We start from the raw sequence: 21,164 nt of genomic DNA, 5'->3' as shown, positions 1-21,164 counted from the left end.
CTTGGGTATGACGCTACAAGCCTGGCACCTGTGTATTTGGGGAGTTTCTCCTATTCTTTTCTACAGATCCTCTCAAGCTCTGTCAGGTTGGACGGGGAACATCGCTGCACAGCTATTTTCAGGCCTCTCCCTAGATGTACGATCGGGTTCAAGCTAATGAGGATCCAAATAAATAAACAAACTACCACTCTCCCTCCGCCAACGACTGAGGACACTGCCACTCTCCCTCCGCAAACATGATTGAGGACACCACCACTCTCCCTCTGCCAACAAATGCAGACTGCCACTCTCCCTCTGCCAACGATTGAGGAGACTGCCACTCTCCCTCCACCAACGATTGAGGACACTCCCACTCTCCCTCTGCCAATAGTAACTGAGGAAGACAACAGGTACTCAACTATTCCCCTCTTTTATGAAGTTACTCACCCTCATATTGTTAGATGATAGTTGGAGAACTGAAGACAAGGTTGGTGGGCAGTGAAAAATGCTTTTGTAAACTTTTTGCAGTAGGTCTAATGTGTGATGATCTAATGTGTTTCCGCTGGGCCCACCCATACTAATAATGTATGCACACAACTGGAAGTTGCTTTGGACAATAGCATCTGTATGATATGGATGGTTTCACATATTGTATGATATTATATTGATAGTTTCACATATTGTCTGATATCATATCCTAATATTTCTGGAACATATCATCCTTAAAATAAAACCTCTTTCTTAGCAACCCCACCATTCTTGCACTAACCTGCGTCTTGTATTACTAGTATTGATGTAGCTGTTTGTTTGTTTTTATTACGTTTTACTTGCAATGAGTGTGATATGTGGTTGCCTTACCGATCTTTATTAGTTGAATTGTCTGTGCTATGCAGAATCCTTGGACGTACTACCCATTGGAAGTTTAAATGTAAAATGGTTAAGCAAAGGGTTATGGTTATTATAGGTGTTAAATGAGGCAACATGCTGACCCTAGCCGAATTCGACTATCCGAACCGAGTGTGCTACTTCGACCTACGCTTGAAACGAGGGGGGGAAATGTCAATAGTACTGTTTGTCCATTTTGAGACGCCGTAGCCAGTTACAGTCCCTCAAAATAGTCCGAATTTACCGAAGATATCCCAATAAATGTCATTAATTTTGACGTTTTTACCGAATAGATCTTAGACGCACAATTGTACATCTGACTAAGATTGTGTGTGCAGTATTTGTCAATTAAAAAAATAGCATGAAAACGAGTTGTCTCTGGTTGAATAACAACAAAGACTATATTGAGGAATCTCTACTGTTGACCAATCACCGACGAAGGGGCGTAGACATCGGCACCGAACTTCGGCTTTCCTCCAGAATTTTTTTTAATGTGCCCGAACAGCCGAAAAAACCCTCACCGAAGTCCAAAACTAACACAAATGTCGTCATAATATGTGCACGAACTCTACCGAACTGTTTCGTCTGGGAAGCAAGTGTTTTACCGTAGGGACGTCCCAAGGAACCCATATAGCGCTATTCATTTTGAGTTCGAAACAGGACACGTTGATTGGATAGTTCATGTACCTGCGCAGCCAGACGAACGAAGGGTTCCATTAGTTACCACATCCACAAAGTCAAACGTGGTTATATCGTAAACATTTATAAAAAAATAAAAATATATATTTTTAAGGTTAGGCATACGGTTTAACAGGTTAAAATCACATTTGAAGAAGAAAAATGGGTGGGGCTTATTACTTTGTGGCTGTGGCAACTAGTGACGACCCAGTAGGAAAGCGAAAGAGAAAACCAGCTGAAGGCGAGCGTGCGGCCATGTTGAATTGTAATTTTGTTTTTAAAGAAGAGACAAAAGAGAGACAAGTCGGTGGGTTTCACGAAACTGGAAGCAGATAGCGCTAACCAATTTGAGTTCGAAACAGGACATGCTGATTGGATAGTTAATGTACCTGCGCAGCCAGACGAACGAAGGGTTCCATTAGTTACCACAGCCGCAAAGTAAACATGGGTTATATCATAAACATGCATAAAAATAGGTTTATATTGTTAGGCATACGGTTATCAGGTTAAAATCACATTTTAAGAAGATAAATTGTATAAATGGGCGGGGTTTATGATTTTGTGGCTGTCGTAACTAGTGACGACAGTAGGAAAGCGAAAGAGACAACAAGCTAAAGGCGAGCGCGCGGCCATGTTGAATTGTCTTTTTTTTTTTAAAGAAGAGACAAAAGAGAGACAAGTCGGTGGTTTTCACGAAACACAAACCGTATCATAATACTTGGAACATTTGCTCTAATTAAGTTAACGAGAGAAGACGTCCGATGAACATTAAGGTAACATATTGTATTTGTTTGAAGTAGCTGAGTGCATGGGCGCTACTCGACTGCCTAGGCTAGTATGTTTAAAGAAGGTGAATCGACCAGTCAGGCTACGCTTAACGTTATTTATTATAGTTAGCTAACTAACCAGCAATGTTTGCAAAGCAAACGTGCTAGCTAGTTATTATTTTTTTACTTTATCAAATCTGTCGACTGTCTAAATCGCCAGACTCAACTCGGACTTGTGTCGTGAAGTTACTGTTAGCCTCAAAGTTGTCAGTTAAACTAACTCAGCCCATAAACTTCGATTAAGACGTTATCACAGCTAGCTAGCTAACGGTAGTTGACTAGCTAACTTCACAGCTATAGCTTGGTACGTTAGCTTAGCTAATCTACTTCACCGGGCATTTAATGCCACTAGGTAGCTAGTTAGTATCCACGTAAAGTGTGCCTACCTACCGTTAACGTTACTGTGGTCACACAAACAATCATTAGTTAGCCACCTGTTTGCTAATAAACCAAATGTGGGTCTAGTATGGCTGTTCAATTTATTCAATATCTCACGAGTACACTAAGCACCAACTCGGAGCTAACGTTAACTGAACTATTTTGTTGAGCTCAGTCCTAGTTTGCTAATGTAGTGTTTTATCACAGCCAACTTGTGTGTAACTAACGTGTGCTCGTAACTTAGGTTTTGGATCTTGTTAAAACAGTTTTCCTGTTGCCCCAGACCACTGCACTTGGAAACTAGCTAACTACACTTATTATATCGACCATTTTTACCACGTAACCGAACTAGCTAGCTAAACACCTTGCTAATCTGTCCAGTTACCTAGTTACACGTTAAAACTAAAATGCTCAAGTGTATCGCTAATCGAGTCTATCAGGAAATTAACATGTTCCATCATTTAAAGTACAGTCCTAGTTAGTGGTTGTTTTTGTTTAAAAGTTGAGACTTGGTTTCATTAATAATTTAGACATGTAACATTGTTTTTGTCCTTGTGCTGTTTTGTTGGTTTCGTGCAGGTTACCTGGAGTTGAAAGCAAATGCAACTAAGGGTGTCAGCTCCACATCTACCACAGCAAAAGAAGAGCACAACAGCAGAACACACATTGTGACTGTCCAAGTGAACAACACAAAGGGTTGGAACTATTACCCTCAGTGTTTTGTATGTCATTTTTTGAGGTTGCCAATAGCAAAATTGCCTCATAAAACACCAAAAAACACACCAAGTTGAAAGACTCAGAAACATAGGAATAGTCCATGTGAATCAGAGGACAGTACAGGTCTGTTTGAATGTAAAAGACTAAAAGCACTTGAGACTCTAACAAAGAAACGTACAACCACTTCAGTCCAGGAAAAAAGCTTAAAAGGTCTTTGAACATAAACAATATTAAAAACTTAACAGGTTGTTGTACACAGAACTTCAGAAAAGGCATTTTTCACCAGGAATAAGACTGCTTCAGGATAATTTACTTTAGATGTTTGAACTCTGTTGAATTCTGAAACACGTTCACATAGGTTTGATTTTGAGCGGATATATGATCAATTTATTCATATAAATGCTAATTTCTCCCTTTTTGGGGAGCGTCTTGTAAATATACCATTTTCGTATGCCAGACTCTTCTTTTCAAGAGATCTGTACGTATAAGTGTATACATTCTTTAAATTAGAAATCCTGAAAACAAGGTTTTAGTTTTTTTTTTTGTGAGCTAAATAACAAGGACATTAGTTCCACGAGTGGAAAAACAATCTCTAAGGAAATATTGAACAAAACAGTTTAGCTAAGTGACTAAGGAATTGACAGACTGAAGGAAAAGCTCTCTAAGCCATGTCTACAGCAAGAACGGAGAACCCAACATCCATCATGGGACTGAACAAGCCCAATGGGCAGTTTAGAGGACCACTCAAACCAGTTGGACTAACATCAGGATCCCTGGCAACTGCCCCACAACCAGATGCCCAACAGAAGGGAGGTAACATTCCCCAGGGCAGTGGGGGTATCCGGTTTGGCGATGACTGGAAGAAGTGCCTGCAGCTTCCACAGAAAGACTGCAGATTTAGAACATCAGTAAGTCCTAGTGACACATTCACAGTTTAACATAGCAAGCCCATCAATCAATAATGACCCTAGCTTCAACCTTGACCATCTACTCTTTCCCCAGGATGTGACATCGACCAAGGGGAATGAGTTTGAGGACTACTGCCTGAAGCGGGAGCTACTGATGGGGATCTTTGAGATGGGCTGGGAGAAACCATCTCCTGTACAGGTAACTTGCCTCTGCTTCTCTGTCCACGACTTCCGGCGCCGACAGAGATGGCCGCCTCGCTTCGCGTTCCTAGGAAACTATGCAGTTTTTTGTTTTTTTACGTGTTATTTCTTACATTAGTACCCCAGGTCATCTTAGGTTTCATTACATACAGTCGAGAAGAACTACTGAATAGAAGATCAGCGTCAACTCACCATCAGTACGACCAAGAATATGTTTTTCGCAACGCGGATCCTGTGTTCTGCCTTACAAACAGGACAACGGCGCGGATTCCATGCAGCGACCCAAAAAAACGACTCCGAAAAGAGGGAAACGAGGCGGTCTTCTGGTCAGACTCCGGAGACGGGCACACCGTGCACCACTCCCTAGCATTCTTCTTGCCAATGTCCAGTCTCTTGACAACAAGGTTGATGAAATCCGAGCAAGGGTAGCATTCCAGAGGGACATCAGAGACTGTAACGTTCTTTGCTTCACGGAAACGTGGCTCACTGGAGAGACGCTATCCGAGGCGGTGCAGCCAACGGGTTTCTCCACGCATCGCGAAGACAGAAACAAACATCTTTCTGGTAAGACGAGGGGCGGGGGCGCGTATGCCTTATGACTAACGTGACATGGTGTGATGAAAGAAACATATACATATACAGATACAGGAACTCAAATCCTTCTGTTCACCTGATTTAGAATTCTTCACAATCAAATTTAGACCGCATTATCTACCAAGAGAATTCTCTTCGATTATAATCACAGCCGTATATATCCCCCCCCCCCAAGCAGACACATCGATGGCTCTGAATTAACTTTATTTGACTCTTTGCAAACTGGAAACCATTTATCCGGAGGCTGCATTAATTGTAGCTGGGGATTTTAACAAGGCTAATCTGAAAACAAGACTCCCTAAATTTTATCAGCATATCGATTGCGCAACCAGGGGTGGAAAGACCTTGGATCATTGTTACTCTAACTTCCGCGACGCATATAAGGCCCTGCCCCGCCCCCCCTTTCGGAAAAGCTGACCACGACTCCATTTTGTTGATCCCTGCCTACAGACAGAAACTAAAACAAGAGGCTCCCACGCTGAGGTCTGTCCAACGCTGGTCCGACCAAGCTGACTCCACACTCCAAGACTGCTTCCATCACGTGGACTGGGACATGTTTCGTATTGCGTCAGACAACAACATTGACGAATACGCTGATTCGGTGTGCGAGTTCATTAGAATGTGCGTTGAAGATGTCGTTCCCATAGCAACGATTAAAACATTCCCTAACCAGAAACCGTGGATTGATGGCAGCATTCGCGTGAAACTGAAAGCGCGAACCACTGCTTTTAATCAGGGCAAGGTGTCTGGTAACATGACCGAATACAAACAGTGCAGCTATTCCCTCCGCAAGGCTATCAAACAAGCTAAGCGTCAGTACAGAGACAAAGTAGAATCTCAATTCAACGGCTCAGACACGAGGCATGTGGCAGGGTCTACAGTCAATCACGGACTACAGGAAGAAATCCAGCCCAGTCACGGACCAGGATGTCCTGCTCCCAGGCAGACTAAATAACTTTTTTGCCCGCTTTGAGGACAATACAGTGCCACTGACACGGCCTGCAACGAAAACATGCGGTCTCTCCTTCACTGCAGCCGAGGTGAGTAAGACATTTAAACGTGTTAACCCTCGCAAGGCTGCAGGCCCAGACGGCATCCCCAGCCGCGCCCTCAGAGCATGCGCAGACCAGCTGGCCGGTGTGTTTACGGACATATTCAATCAATCCCTATACCAGTCTGCTGTTCCCACATGCTTCAAGAGGGCCACCATTGTTCCTGTTCCCAAGAAAGCTAAGGTAACTGAGCTAAACGACTACCGCCCCGTAGCACTCACTTCCGTCATCATGAAGTGCATTGAGAGACTAGTCAAGGACCATATCACCTCCACCCTACCTGACACCCTAGACCCACTCCAATTTGCTTACCGCCCAAATAGGTCCACAGACGATGCAATCTCAACCACACTGCACACTGCCCTAACCCATCTGGACAAGAGGAATACCTATGTGAGAATGCTGTTCATTGACTACAGCTCGGCATTCAACACCATAGTACCCTCCAAGCTCGTCATCAAGCTCGAGACCCTGGGTCTCGACCCCGCCCTGTGCAACTGGGTACTGGACTTCCTGACGGGCCGCCCCCCAGGTGGTGAGGGTAGGCAACAACATCTCCTCCCCGCTGATCCTCAACACTGGGGCCCCACAAGGGTGCGTTCTGAGCCCTCTCCTGTACTCCCTGTTCACCTACGACTGCGTGGCCACGCACGCCTCCAACTCAATCATCAAGTTTGCGGACGACACAACAGTGGTAGGCTTGATTACCAACAACGACGAGACGGCCTACAGGGAGGAGGTGAGGGCCCTCGGAGTGTGGTGTCAGGAAAATAACCTCACACTCAACGTCAACAAAACTAAGGAGATGATTGTGGACTTCAGGAAACAGCAGAGGGAACACCCCCCCTATCCACATCGATGGAACAGTAGTGGAGAGGGTAGCAAGTTTTAAGTTCCTCGGCATACACATCACAGACAAACTGAATTGGTCCACTCACACCGACAGCATTGTGAAGAAGGCGCAGCAGCGCCTCTTCAACCTCAGGAGGCGGAAGAAATTCGGCTTGTCACCAAAAGCACTCACAAACTTCTACAGATGCACGATCGAGAGCATCCTGGCGGGCTGTATCCCCGCCTGGTACGGCAACTGCTCCGCCCTCAACCGTAAGGCTCTCCAGAGGGTAGTGAGGTCTGCACAACGCATCACCGGGGGCAAACTACCTGCCCTCCAGGACACCTACACCACCCGATGTCACAGGAAGGCCATAAAGATCATTAAGGACATCAACCACCCGAGCCACTGCCTGTTCACCCCGCTATCATCCAGAAGGCGAGGTCAGTACAGGTGCATCAAAGCTGGGACCGAGAGACTGAAAAACAGCTTCTATCTCAAGGCCATCAGACTGTTAAACAGCCACCACTAACATTGAGTGGCTGCTGCCAACACACTGACACTGACTCAACTCCAGCCACTTTAATAATGGGAATTGATGGGAAATGATGTAAATATATCACTAGCCACTTTAAACAATGCTACCTTATATAATGTTACTTACCCTACATTATTCATCTCATATGCATACGTATATACTGTACTCTATATCATCGACTGTATCCTTATGTAATACATGTATCACTAGCCACTTTAACTATGCCACTTTGTTTACATACTCATCTCATATGTATATACTGTACTCAATACCATCTACTGTATCTTGCCTATGCTGCTCTGTACCATCACTCATTCATATATCCTTATGTACATATTCTTTATCCCCTTACACTGTACAAGACAGTAGTTTTGGAATTGTTAGTTAGATTACTTGTTGGTTATTACTGCATTGTCGGAACTAGAAGCACAAGCATTTCACTACACTCACATTAACATCTGCTAACCATGTGTATGTGACAAATAACATTTGATTTGATTTATTTTGGAACTTTGTTGAATGTGTGTTAGTGTTTGCTCATGTTTGTGGAACGGTCTCTCTCACCAACCTATGTCTGCCTGTCCCCAGGAGGAGAGCATCCCCATTGCTCTGTCAGGAAGGGACATCCTTGCCCGGGCTAAGAATGGCACCGGGAAAAGCGGAGCCTACCTCATTCCTCTCCTGGAGAGGATAGACCTGAAGAAGGACCACATACAGGGTGAGAACTGCACCAGCTGCTACTCAATACTGTTTCAACATCAATCCATGTGATCTCATTTGCTTGTTTTAATCAATGTTGGTACAAAGTCCGTCTATGAAATCTGCCCTTAATGTTTTATGATTAATTTGGCCTATTGTGATGTAATCACTGGTGAATACCGCTATGTAGTTGCCTGAACAATTCACTAGATTGATGCACAAGTAAGCACACATTCAGTGTATGGAGAGGGCATTGCTACGGCTGAGTACGCCTGGTGGGACACGGAATCTCTGACATATGGACAGACCCACTGTCACAAACCTAACGCCCACACACAGTGTGCTGTAATAGAGCTTGAACACAAGGGAACAGTATGCCACAGATTCTTAATGTCAAGGCCACTTGAGTTTAGTGAGTTGGATAAATTACATTCAGTTAAGCCAGTGCCTGAGCTCATTACCTGTCAGGGAAATTGGGCTTTTTTAATGGTCTCCGGTTATAGGTTATTTATTCCAATTTATTTGTGGAGATTGTTTTTCTCTTGTCCCTCATTCCCCAAACCCCTTTTTCTCTCCTTTGTCCTTAAATTTCTTCCTCTCTCTCCCCTTCCTCTCCTCTCTGCAGCCATGGTGATGGTTCCTACTCGAGAGTTAGCCCTGCAGGTGAGCCAGATCAGCATCCAGGTGAGCAAGCACATGGGTGGGGTCAAGGTCATGGCCACCACAGGAGGCACCAACCTGAGGGACGACATCATGCGTCTGGACGAGACTGGTAACTGCTACTGGGGACAGGCAGTCGAAAGGGTTATAGAGTGGCTGTAGTGGCATAACCAATGTGTGAAGAACTGCAGCTGATCATAGTTCTACAGATACTATGGATATTGTTTGCTTGTGTGACTGACACTGAACTGTGTTACTTTAACTTTACATCTAGTTTGGCTGTTCAAGAGACTTGCCCATGTTACACAACAGCACATTTTGCAGCTCCTCACTATGTGCCTTTATATACTGTACTTACTAGGGCTGTAATGATCAGTCCCTGATTCAAATGTTTGATACACTACATGACCAAAAGGATGTGGACACCTGCACGTCGAACATCTCATTCCAAAATCATTGGCATTAATATTAGTCCTCCCTTGGGGCAGTTGGCATTCTCCTGGTATCTGCCAAACTCAGATTAGTCCTTAGGACTGCCAGATGGTGAAGCTTGATTCATCACTCCAGAGAATGCATTTCCACTGCTCCAGAATCCAATGGCTTTATAACGCCACTCCAGCTGACGCTTGGCATTGCGCATGGTGATTTTAGGGTTGTGTGCGGCTGCTCGGCCATGGAAACCCATTTAAAGAATCTCCCGATGAACAGTTCTTGTGCTGACGTTGCTTCAAGGTAGTTTGGAACTCCACAATGAGTGTTACAACTTCAGCACTACCACTTCATTGCTGAGCCATTATTGCTCCTAGATGTTTACGCTTCACAATAACAGCAGAAACAGTTGACCGGGGCAGCTCTAGCAAGGCAGACATTTGATGAACTGACTTGTTGGAAAGATGGCATCCTGTGACGGTGCCACATTGAAAGTCACTGAGCTCTTTAGTAAGACCATTCTACTGTTACTGTTTGTCTATGGAGATTGCATGGCTGTTTTTATACACAGGTCTGCAACGTGTGTGGTTGAAATGGCCAAATCCACTCATTTGAAGAGGGGTCTACATACTTTTATGTGTATATATAGTGTGAGTTGTTTGGTCCGCTGTAACGATAGGTCCCTGATTCAAGTGTTTAAGGTATGAGTGCATTGATCCGCGGGACCCCAAACAGATCCAAATGTAGCATGCATTGTCAGAATCTATTCAAACGTTACGAATCGCCGGACAACTTTTTTGTTTTTTTTTGCTCAAATTACTTCTGAAAATAATATTTAATTCTGAAAATACCAAATATTTTATGGCAACTGTGTTGTCTCCAGTGTTGAACTAAGCATTTAATTATGTTGACAGTCATTGATCTAGAAGTAATTTTGCATGCCCTACAACCCCAGTAAATATCAGTAGCCTTGTCAAACTGTGTCCTGTGTTCAGCTTCGCACGCTGACCAACGATGGATAGGTCTATTCCTGTTCTGGTATGTCTGCGACTCACCCTCAGCATTCAAGTGTTTAAAATGGCTTGCTCTATTAGCCTTTATTAGTTGAGTGACAAATAAAATTTTCTAGTTTTTTAAAAGTCAAATGCACTTAGGTAGGTAGGCTACATGCTGATCAGGGCATACATTTGATTTGGATTGTTAAAGTTCACTATCAGCAGTAGTTTTGCTTAAAACAATCTGTGTAGTCATTTTTAGGTGTATATGGTGAAGTTGGTAATTTCATAACGGGGACAGCAATCACTTTTTCTAACCGTATTACATGGTCGAAGCTAGAGAAGAATACAAGCTCACTCAGTCTTAACCTCCAAACGGTCTAAACCAGGGGTATTCAACTCTCACCATACGAGGTCCGGAGCCTGCTGGTTTTCTGTTCTACCTGATCATTAATCGCACACGCCTGGTGTCGCAGGTCTAAATCAGTCCCTGATTTAGAATGAATAATGAATCAAATGCAGTGGAACTGACTTCGGGGTCCAGAGTTACGTTTCAGGAATCTAAACCGGCCAATTATGAGACGGGTGAAATACAAAGTTGTGTTATATATTCATTGCAAGATTTTTTTTTAAATATATATTTATACATTACTAGCTCTAACACTTAATCAGCAAAAATGACATTCATTAGTGGGTGATTTTCCTAATGGCTCAGATCAGATGCCAACAAGCATAATTTACACACAGCCTAGTGGTTAGAGCGTTGGCTGGATCGAATCCCCGAGCTAACATGATCAATCTGTCGTTCTGCCCCTGAACATGGCACTTCCCTGGTAGGCCGTCATTGTAAATAAGAATTTATTAACCTTTAACTAGGCAAGTCAGTTAACCTCTTAGCGCACGATTGATTCAGTAATCCACTTGTTCCACAAGTTCAACATGCATACAATGGAATCCCAAAATGTATCAATAAAGTTTGTCCAAACAAGTCAAACAACGTTTCTAATCAATCCTCGGGTACGCTAATATGTAAATAAACGATAACATTTAAGAAGGCATGTAGTATGTTCAATACCGGAGATAAATAACGGGGTGCGCGCCCTATTCCACACGTGCCACAAGACTAGTCAGACTGACATCTAGTGGAAGGCATAGGAACTGCAACCTGGGAGCTATTTATTTGTTTATCATGTAGACAAGTGTTGAAATGGACAGTGACTTAAAATGTTTTTAATCTGGATGGATTTCCCTTGGGAAATCTGCAATATAAAACTGCAATATCAGTTCTGTTATACAGACATTATTTAAAGTTTTATAATCTTCAGTGTTTTCTATCCAATGCTACCAATTATATGCATATCTTAGCTTCTGGGCCTGAGTAACAGGCAGTTTACTTTGGGCAAGTCATTTATCCGAACTCCCGAACACTGCCCCCTAGCCCTAAGAGGTTTTAAATAAAAGAAAAAAAAGCTCATGAGCTCCATCTGCAGCAGATTTTAATTTAGAATGGAAAATGAATGTGTGTATGCAACAGATGTTAGTGCATCGCATTGATATGTTCCTCTAATCCAGGGGTGGGCAATTCCAGTCCTCGAGGGCCTGATGTCAGTTTTACACCAGTTAACACGCCTTACTCCAATAGTCACCTTGGTCCGGATTCACAAAACCTTAAATGTCTTAACAGCCATTTTTTCGGTAAGCAAAGTTGCTATTCCTCAATTAAGTTATTGGAAATGTTAAGGTTTTCCTAAGAAAAAAGTTAAATGTGATTCTTGAAAATAATGCTTAAGTACATTTCCAAGAAGAAATCCTAAACTTTAGCACGGCTAAACTCTTGTCTTGAGACATGGATACTTTTGTAGCCATTAACATTTTCTTGCACCGCAGACAGTTGGCTACTGGATATTTTTAATACAAATGAAACACGCTAACTAGGAAGTAATTAGCAATATATTACAATCTAGAAGTGTTAAATAGCTAGCGCTATCTCGTCAATTTGCAAAGAACATGGCTAATGTTAATGTCAATAGCCATGCTGGCTATAATGTCTTTACGCGTTAGCTACGTTAGCTAGCTAACTTACCGGTCGCGCAGTTCCTCAACCACCTACACCTTCTCCTCCAGCTGGTCCACATGAATGGTCTCTCAGCTCCCTTTTTTTACGGCGTCAATGTCCCTTGCCATACCCCCGACGGCACAGACACTCGGCCACTCAAGCCCATACTTTATTTTTGGTCTCTGCAGTGACCCCGCAGTTATCAAGTCTCCCCAACAGCAACCTTTTCCTGGCTGCTCTTTCCTCCATTTCATCTCTTTTCTTGGTTATCTGTTTTTGATTTTGATATAGCTAGTCTGATGGCTATAACGTGTGAAGAAAAATAACCAAATCCGATCATCCCTGTCACATAGGCTTATTTGTTTCTAGCTCGTCACTGTCAATGCCACATGATATTTACAAAGTTCCTAAGAACATTTTGAGGATTTGCATTTACGAACTATCTTATGAACTTACAATTTTTTTTTTCTTCCCTTAAACGTATGTTTTTTTCATGTTTTGTGAATCCGGACCCTAATCTTCGGTTTAGAATGCAATTTGATTAATCAGCTGTGTTTTCTAGGGATGGTGTCACACTTTTTCTCCAATCAGGCCCTTGAGGACTGGAGTTGCCCACCCCTGCTCTAATCAAACCGAGTCACACTGAATCGTTTCAAACTAAAACCTATCGTACCTGTATCGGAGACAATTTGTCTGGATGCGTAACAAATCGTCTTAAAGGGGAAAGATGCACATCCCTAGTACTTGATGTTTATTTTTTCTTTATCTCGTCCCTTGTCTCAGTGCATGTGGTGATAGCCACACCAGGCAGGATCCTGGACCTGATAAAGAAGGGAGTGGCCAAAGTGGATAAAGTCCAGATGATGGTGATGGATGAGGTGAGCGTCGCTGGTTGTTTTATTAAAGCGGCATATGTTATGAAATCTGGAAAGTGTATATATATATTTTTTTTTGTGGAACACTCCGTAGTTGCACGTTTTAGTTTTTCTACAGGAATAGTATTGGTTTAATAAGCCAAGTGAAAGTTTGAAAGTAGCCCCACTTTGCCACCTACTCTCTTTGAACATAAACTCAGCAAAAAAGAAATGTCCCTTTTTCAGGACCCTGTCTTTCAAAGAACGTCACAGATCTTCATTGTGAAGGGTTTAAACACTGTTTCCCATGCTTGTTCAATGAACCATAAACAACTATTAATGAACATGCACCTGTGGAAAGGTTAAGACACTGACAGCTTACAGACGGTAGGCAGTTATGAAAACTTAGGACACTAAAGGGGGCTTTCTACTGACTCTGGAAAAACACCAAAAGAAAGTGGCCCAGGGTTTCTGCTCATCTGTGTGAACATGCCTTAGGCATGCTGCAAGGAGGCATGAGGACTGCAGATGTGGCCAAGGCAATAAATTGCAATGTCCGTACTGTGAGACGCCTAAGACTGCGCTACAGGGAGACAGGACGGACAGCTGATCGTCCTCTGTGGCAGACCACGTACCGATCCGGTGCAGGCATTGTTACACATCTGAACATCACACCTGCGGGACAGGTACAGGATGGCAACAACTGCCCGAGTTACACCAGGAACGCACAATCCCTTCATCAGTGCTCAGACTGTCCGCAATGGGCTGAGAGAGGCTGGACTGAGGGCTTGTAGGTCTGTAGTGAGGCAGGTCCTCACCAGACATCACTGGCAACAACGGCGCCTATGGGCACAAACCCACTGTCACTGGGATAGACAGGACTGGAAAAAAGTGCTCTTCACTGACGAGTTGCGGTTTTGTCTCACCAGGGGTGATGGTCGGATTCGCATTTATCGTTGGAAGAAATGTGTGTTCTCTGGAGCGGGGTCGAGGTGGAGGGTCCGTCATGGTCTGGGGCGGTGTGTCACAGCATGAGGTTGTCATTGCAGGCAATCTCAACGCTATGTGTTACAGGAAAGACGACGACCTCCCTCATGTGGTACCCTTCCTGCAGGCTCTCCCTGACATGACCCTCCAGCATGACAATGCCATACTGCTCTTTCTGTGCGTGATTTCCTGCAAGACAGGAATGTCAGTGTTCTGCCATGGCCAGCGAAGAGTCTGGATCTCAATCCCATTGAGCACGTCTGGGAACTTGCAAGTGCATTTGGTGGAAGAGTGGGGTAACATATCACAGGAAGAACTGGCAAATCTGGTGCAGTCCATGAGGAGATGCACTGCTTTACTTAGTATCTGGTGTGCCCACCAGCTGCATTGACTGTGACTTGATTTTGACCTCCCCTTTGTTCAGGGACACATTATTCCATTTATGTTAGTCACATGACAGTGGAACTTGTTCAGTTTGTCTCAGTTGTTGAATCTTATGGTCATACAAATATTTACACATGTTAAGTTTGCTTAAAATAAACGCAGTTGACAGTGAGAGAACATATTTTTTTTGCTCAGTTATGTTAATGTACTGAGGCTGCACTGAACTGGGTCATCAACAAATGTGTCCTGACTCTCTCTCTAGGCAGACAAGCTGCTGTCTCAGGACTTTGTGGTCCTGATCGAAGACATCATTAGCTTCCTGGCTAAGGGTCGTCAGATCCTACTCTACTCTGCCACCTTCCCCATCAGTGTGCAGAAGTTCATGGTGAGAGGACTTTCCTTGATAACTGGGGGCTAGAGAGTATGAGAACAGGGGGAGACCAAGGGGAAGATGTGCATGGAGATTCAATGAGATAAATGAGTCTGAATTAAAAGTTGACAACTGAATTGTCTTTACTTTCAATTGCAATATGTTTACCCCTTTCCCCCTCTCCAGGCGAAGCACCTTTCAAAGCCCTATGAGATCAACCTGATGGATGAGCTGACACTGAAGGGCATCACCCAGTACTATGCCTATGTCACTGAGAGGCAGAAAGTCCACTGCCTCAACACCCTCTTCTCCAGGGTGAGTGTGTCGAAATCTGGAGGTAGTTTGTTGAGCTACATACAGTGCATTCGGAAAGTATTCAGACCCCTTGACATTTGTCACATTTTGTTACTTTACAGCCTCATTCTAAAATGGATTACATTATTTTTTTCCCCCCTCATTAATCTACACGCACTACCCCATAATGACAAAGCAGAAACAGGTTTTTATAAATTTTTGCAAATGTATTAAAAAAACAAAAAAAACAGATACGTATAAAGACCCTTTGATGGGAGACTCAAAATTGAGCTCAGGTGCATCCTGTTTCCATTGATCATCCTTGATGTATAAAAAACTTGATTGGAGTCCACTTGCTGTAAATTAAATTGATTGGACATGAATTGGAAAGGAACACGCCTGTCTAGAATTGTCCGTTGAGCTCGGAGCCTGGATTGTGTCAAGACACAGATCTGGGGAAGGGTACCAAAAATGTCTACAGCATTGAAGGTCCCCAAGAACAGTGGCCTCCATCATTCTTAATGGTAGACTCTTCCTAGCGCTGGCCTCACGGCCAAACGGCAATCGGGGGTGAAGGGCCTTGATCAGAGAGGTGACCAAGAACCTAATGGTCAATCTGACAGAGCTCCAGAGTTCCTCTGTGGAGATGGGAGAACATCTCTGCAGCATTCCACCAATCAGGCCTTTACTGTAGTGGCCAGACGGAAGCCACTCCTCTGTAAAAGGCACATGACAGCCCGCTTGGAGTTTGCCAAAATGCACCTAAAGACTCAGACCTTGAGAAACTAGATTCTCTGGTCTGGTGAAACGAAGATTGAACTACTTTGGCCTGAATGCCAAGCGTCACAACTGTACGGATGGTGGCAGGTTTCCTTCCGATAAGCATGGTGGTGGCAGTACCATGCTGTGGGGATGTTTTTCCAGAGGCAGGGACTGGGAGACTAGCCAGGATCAAGGGGAAAGATGAACGGAGCAAAGTAAAGAGATCCTTGGTAAAAACCTTCACCCCAGTCTGACAACCTGCTCCAGAGCACTCAGGACAACATTCCAAGAGGACAATGACCCTGCGAACACAGCCAAGACAACACAGGAGTGACTTCGGGACAAGTCTCTGAATGTCCTTGAGTGGCCCAGCCAGAGCTAGTCAATTTTATTCCATTTTAGAATATGGCTGTAATAAAACAGTGTGGAAGAAATTCACGATATCTAAATACTTTGAATGCACTAACTGCTTGATGAGTAACCTTAGGTCCCAGAGATATTGCCTCTTGTTTTGCTAGATACTAACTCAAGGTGGGTTGGAAATGTGTTCCGTAACTGGTCCTTTACATACACAGTCAGAAAAGCTCATTCTTTCAGTCCTAGAGATATTGACTAATGGGAGAGCAGGAAGCCATGTTTCATTCGGGTCATCCATCAATTCATAATGAGTACGTTGTCTCATCAATGTGTCTTGTTCTCCAACAGCTCCAGATCAACCAGTCCATTATCTTCTGTAACTCCACCCAGCGGGTTGAGCTGCTGGCCAAGAAGATAACGCAGCTGGGCTACTCCTGCTTCTACATCCACGCCAAGATGATGCAGGTCAGCTCAGCCGGCCCAGCCACTTGCACTTTAGATGTAGACCGCATGGAATACCTTCACATTAGACAGTGTGTAGATCTGTGTAGCCATGTTTTGCTAACCCTTGCACTGGTTTTGCCTTTGAAACAGGAGTATAGAAACCGTGTGTTCCATGACTTCAGAAACGGACTCTGCAGGAACTTGGTCTGCACGGGTAACGTATTTTACTCTTGAGTTGAATGATTGCTTGATTTAATTTATTTGTATAACTGATAGACTGATTGTTAAATTCTCTTGCCTCCCTGCTTAGATCTGTTCACCAGGGGAATTGACATTCAAGCGGTGAACGTAGTGATCAACTTTGACTTCCCCAAGAACGCTGAGACGTACCTGCATCGCATCGGCAGATCAGGTGAGACCATCCACTGCATTTTCATCACGCTGTCAAATCAGACCTACTGGAACATCATGGTCTTCTCCAGCTACCATCTGCTTTTCTCCTGGGTAAATAGTGTCAAATATAAGCCTGTTGTCTATTTTTAACACCTTTTCCAGGGAGGTTTGGTCACCTGGGTCTGGCCATCAACCTGATCACCTCTGAGGACCGCTTCAACCTGAAGTCCATTGAGGACCAGCTGGTGACCGACATTAAGCCCATCCCCGGCAGCATCGACAAGGGTCTGTACGTGGCGGAGTTCCACTCTGCCGACCCAGACGCAGAAGACGAGATCAGAGGCAAGGACGGCGAGTTAAGCGCAGCATAAATGGTAAGGTTTGACCATGTATGCAGAGATGAGTCTCCCATTATAGAAAGCACTCGGTAGTTATTTCACCTTTTGTTTATTTCATCTGTTGAGTCCTTTGAATCCTTGCTGGTCAGTGGTCATACAACAAAATAATTTTGGGCATTAGGGCCTGAACTGAGAAACGGTTCTCATGTTCAGCCTGATAAAGATTCTCGGGAATAGGATTGTTGAATAGGCTTTGCTTCTGCAATTTGATAACATTGGTTCGTAACTGGAGCCTTATCTCTTTTCCAGGAGAACAAGAGGCGTCTGGCATTCATCACACCCACCCCCTGCTGCGCACAGACATTAAGTTTAGTTTCTGACTGAATATTTAAATTCTACAGGATGCTTTTTCTTTTTCACAGGGGCAAAGTTTACAGCAGTGGTCAGTTTGTTTTGTCACAGTTTACAGCTGTTTTTTAAACAACATGATATGTATCCAACCTGCCAACTGTCAATTTTCTAAGTCTGCTGACTTTCTGTATTGTCAGTGTATCACTGTAGTGGCTTCTACAGTCACATTTCATAATTTCCTGTTGAAAAGGCCCTCCTCGCTTGTCAGGTTCACTTCCTATAGACTTATTTCTGAGCAGATGACTGTCGAGGAAACCAAAGCTGAACATGTTGATAGGGAATAATGGATTTACTCAAAAAACCAAAAGGACCCCCTTTGCTTTAACAGCTGTCTGGGGAATGCTATCATGGTGCTATACGGTGGAAATACGAATAGAACTACATTTTAAAAGTTTCTTTGTTTTTAAGTGTTCGTGCTGTGACTTAAGTCATACATGAAAGGCACCTACATGAATAGTTTGTCGCAGATGCACACTGAGTATTGATTAGTTTACTTATTGTTTGTTTATATTTTACAGCCTCCTTAGTGGGCTATGGCACCAGACAGACTCGTAACTTTTTGGGCAACAAATTCCTTGGACAAGGAGATGATGGCAATAGAACCTGACACGAAGAGGGCATTGATACAGGGCAAACATTTTATTTAGATACACTGACTTACTGACCCCCCCCCAAAAAAAAAAATGTTTTTTTATTATTTCTGTAGACATGCTGAAGCCAGTCATCTTATTCTATCGCTCTCTGACTCTTCTGTTCATCTCTCGCACTCTTAACTCACTTGCGTGCCTTAATCTAACCTCCGCTCAGTGTTCATACTGTACGTCTGAATGGATCTGTCTGTGTGAACCAGAGCTCCAGGAAGTAGCTTGAAAGTTCTGTTCTAAAAAGAGCTTCTGGTAATGTGTTCTTTAGCTCTCACCTTGAGTCAGTGCTTGTTTTCTCAGCTTCCCAGAACTCTCCTATGTGTTTTTAATGTGGAGTTGTTGAAACTGATCTAAGGTCAATTTTGCATCCCCTATCCTAGTGGTTAATATTAGATTTTTGGGGATGAAAACCTGACCCTAGATCTATCTGTAGCTTTTCAGAGACACCAGGGAGCAGAAATGGTCACAGGGTGGGGGACCCTAATCTCTAACTCAAGAAGGGATTTGTTACACTACTGGCAATTGTCATTGAGGAATCATAGCATTTCAGTCATATTTTCTCACAATTGTTATGCAATATATTTTTCCTCTTTCGTACAGCTATATTGGGTAGTCTGACAGAGGAATGGAGGGAAGATTGTAGCAGTACTGTCATTGGCTACAGTACAGATCTACTTTTAAAAGGATAAAATATTGCCAAATACAATCTTATAGCGACAACCCTAACAGATCCTACAATCTTCAACATTAGAGATGGAGCAGATGGCTGGCCTCCGCATTGAGTTTAGCACCAGCAGAACCAAACAAGGACCATTGTCATGCATTATTTAAACAGCCTACAATACTGAGCACTGTTTCCCCACATCTGGCTCTGGAGTATCCCTGTAAATGCTGGAGTTTATTTAACTTATTCCATTGTCAATTATCCTCAATTGAGGCACTTGAGCACTGAAATGGGACTTATGATTTGAGCATTGTCAAGTGTCTGTGTTTAACCAATTAATAACGTTTTATCTCAGCACACCAGCCGCCCACAGCAACAAGCGATAGCTTTGGGAGAAGGCTATAAAATGGGCAAGAGAAGCAACATTTGCCAGGGGTACTCCAGGGCTGACTATGGTAGACTTCATTACTTTTTTTTTTCTTTTTTTTTTCTCTTATCCATCTCATTTGGTTTGAGTAATGCTCCTGTTGTCTTTTTGGCAGAGGTCACCTCCTGAGCTAAAGTGGTAGGAGGATGGCTAAGCAAAGTTTATTCTCGTGCCAATTGTGTCAATGCCAGCACCTTTGAAGGAATCAAATAAAGGCCTGCTGATTCTCCATCCCTGTGACTAAGTTTTTGTGTGTCTTGGTTCATCACACTGAATGTTGTTTGTCAAGTTACACATTTTATCAGTGGTCAGCTAACATTGTGGAAAGTATGCATAACCTATTTGGCATAGGCCTGTCATGAAACTAGCTATATGTATACATTTTAATTTGCTAGGGCAGATGTGGCGTTAATGACAAATTCGGACACATTCAAGAGACTATACAGTACCGGTCAAAAGTTTGTACACATACTCATTCAAGAGTTTATCTAGATTTTTTTTTTTTTACTAATTCCTACATTTGTAGAATAGACAAACTATGAAATAAAACACACACAATCATGTAGCAACCAATGAAGTTTAAACAAACCTAAATATTTTAGATTCTTCAAAGCAGCCACCTTTTGCCTTGACCGCTTTGTACACTTGGCATTCTCTCAACCAGCTTAATGAGATGGTTTCCACATGCTGATCACTTGTTGGCAGCTTTCCCTTCACTCTGTGGTCCAACTCATTTCAATAGGGTTGAGGTCTGTTTTTTTGTGGAGGCCTTAGTTATCTGATGCAGCAATCATCACTCTCCTCCTTGGTCAAATAGCCCTTACACAGCCTGGAGATGTGTTGGGTCATTGTCCTGTTGAAAAACAAATGATAGTCCCACTAAGCGCAAACCAGATGGGATGGTGTATCGCTGCAGAATGCTGTGGTAGCTATGCTGGTTAACTGTGCCTTGAATTTGAAATCAGTATCACCAGCAAAGCACCATCACACCACCTCCATGCTTCATGGTGGGAACCACACATGCAGAGATCAACCGCGTCTCAAAGACACAGCGGTTTGAAAATCTCAAATTTGGACTTGTCAGACCAAAGGATGGATTTCCACTGTCCATTGCTTGTTTCTTGGCCCAAGCAAGTCTTATTCTTGGTGTCCTTTTTTGGATACTACATGATTCCATATTTGTTATTTCATATTTTTTATGTCTTCACTATTCTAGTGTAGAATATATATATATTTTTAAACTTAATGAGTAGGTGTGTTAACTTTTGACTGGTACTGTACATTCTACATGTAGAAAGAATCACAGGAAGACGAGCACTGTATAGGAAGATTACCCTGGGAATGTCTTGCTTCATGGGAATGAATGAAGCAACCGATTGGAAGGCGCAAAATAAGCCTATTAATGTC

General features: G+C 43.3%; 1 protein-coding gene across 2 annotated transcripts; it reads left to right on the top strand.

Annotated features, from left to right (window-relative positions):
• The first annotated feature begins 1,725 nt into the window (after window positions 1-1,725).
• Window positions 1,726-19,990, top strand: LOC110510175 (probable ATP-dependent RNA helicase ddx6). Of its 2 annotated transcripts, none has more exons than XM_021591554.2 (13): window positions 1,726-1,849; window positions 3,327-4,372; window positions 4,467-4,571; window positions 8,178-8,307; window positions 8,914-9,060; window positions 13,212-13,306; window positions 14,916-15,038; window positions 15,210-15,338; window positions 16,785-16,901; window positions 17,031-17,094; window positions 17,191-17,292; window positions 17,436-17,647; window positions 17,921-19,990. In XM_021591554.2, exons 2-12 carry the CDS (start codon window positions 4,133-4,135, stop codon window positions 17,642-17,644), a joined length of 1,461 nt encoding a protein of 486 aa, XP_021447229.1. In that variant the 5' UTR covers window positions 1,726-1,849; window positions 3,327-4,132; the 3' UTR covers window positions 17,645-17,647; window positions 17,921-19,990. The 2 variants fall into 2 exon arrangements, with proteins under 2 accessions (XP_021447229.1, XP_021447222.1); XM_021591547.2 differs by lacking the exon at window positions 1,726-1,849 and adding an exon at window positions 1,873-2,315.
• Window positions 19,991-21,164: the final 1,174 nt, after the last annotated feature.

This window comes from Oncorhynchus mykiss, chromosome 3 (genome assembly GCF_013265735.2).
Source record: "Oncorhynchus mykiss isolate Arlee chromosome 3, USDA_OmykA_1.1, whole genome shotgun sequence".
Lineage (NCBI taxonomy): Eukaryota > Metazoa > Chordata > Actinopteri > Salmoniformes > Salmonidae > Oncorhynchus > Oncorhynchus mykiss.
Note: the sequence above shows the minus strand (reverse complement) of the source record. Positions and strands in the feature narration are given on the sequence as shown.

Coding starts and splice junctions, on each gene's coding strand:
- LOC110510175 (XM_021591554.2), top strand. CDS start 4,133: ATGTCTACAGCAAGAACGGAGAACCCAACATCCATCATGGGACTGAAC. Junction 16,902..17,030: donor TCCACGCCAAGATGATGCAG/GTCAGCTCAGCC, acceptor CCTTTGAAACAG/GAGTATAGAAACCGTGTGTT. Junction 17,095..17,190: donor CAGGAACTTGGTCTGCACGG/GTAACGTATTTT, acceptor CTCCCTGCTTAG/ATCTGTTCACCAGGGGAATT.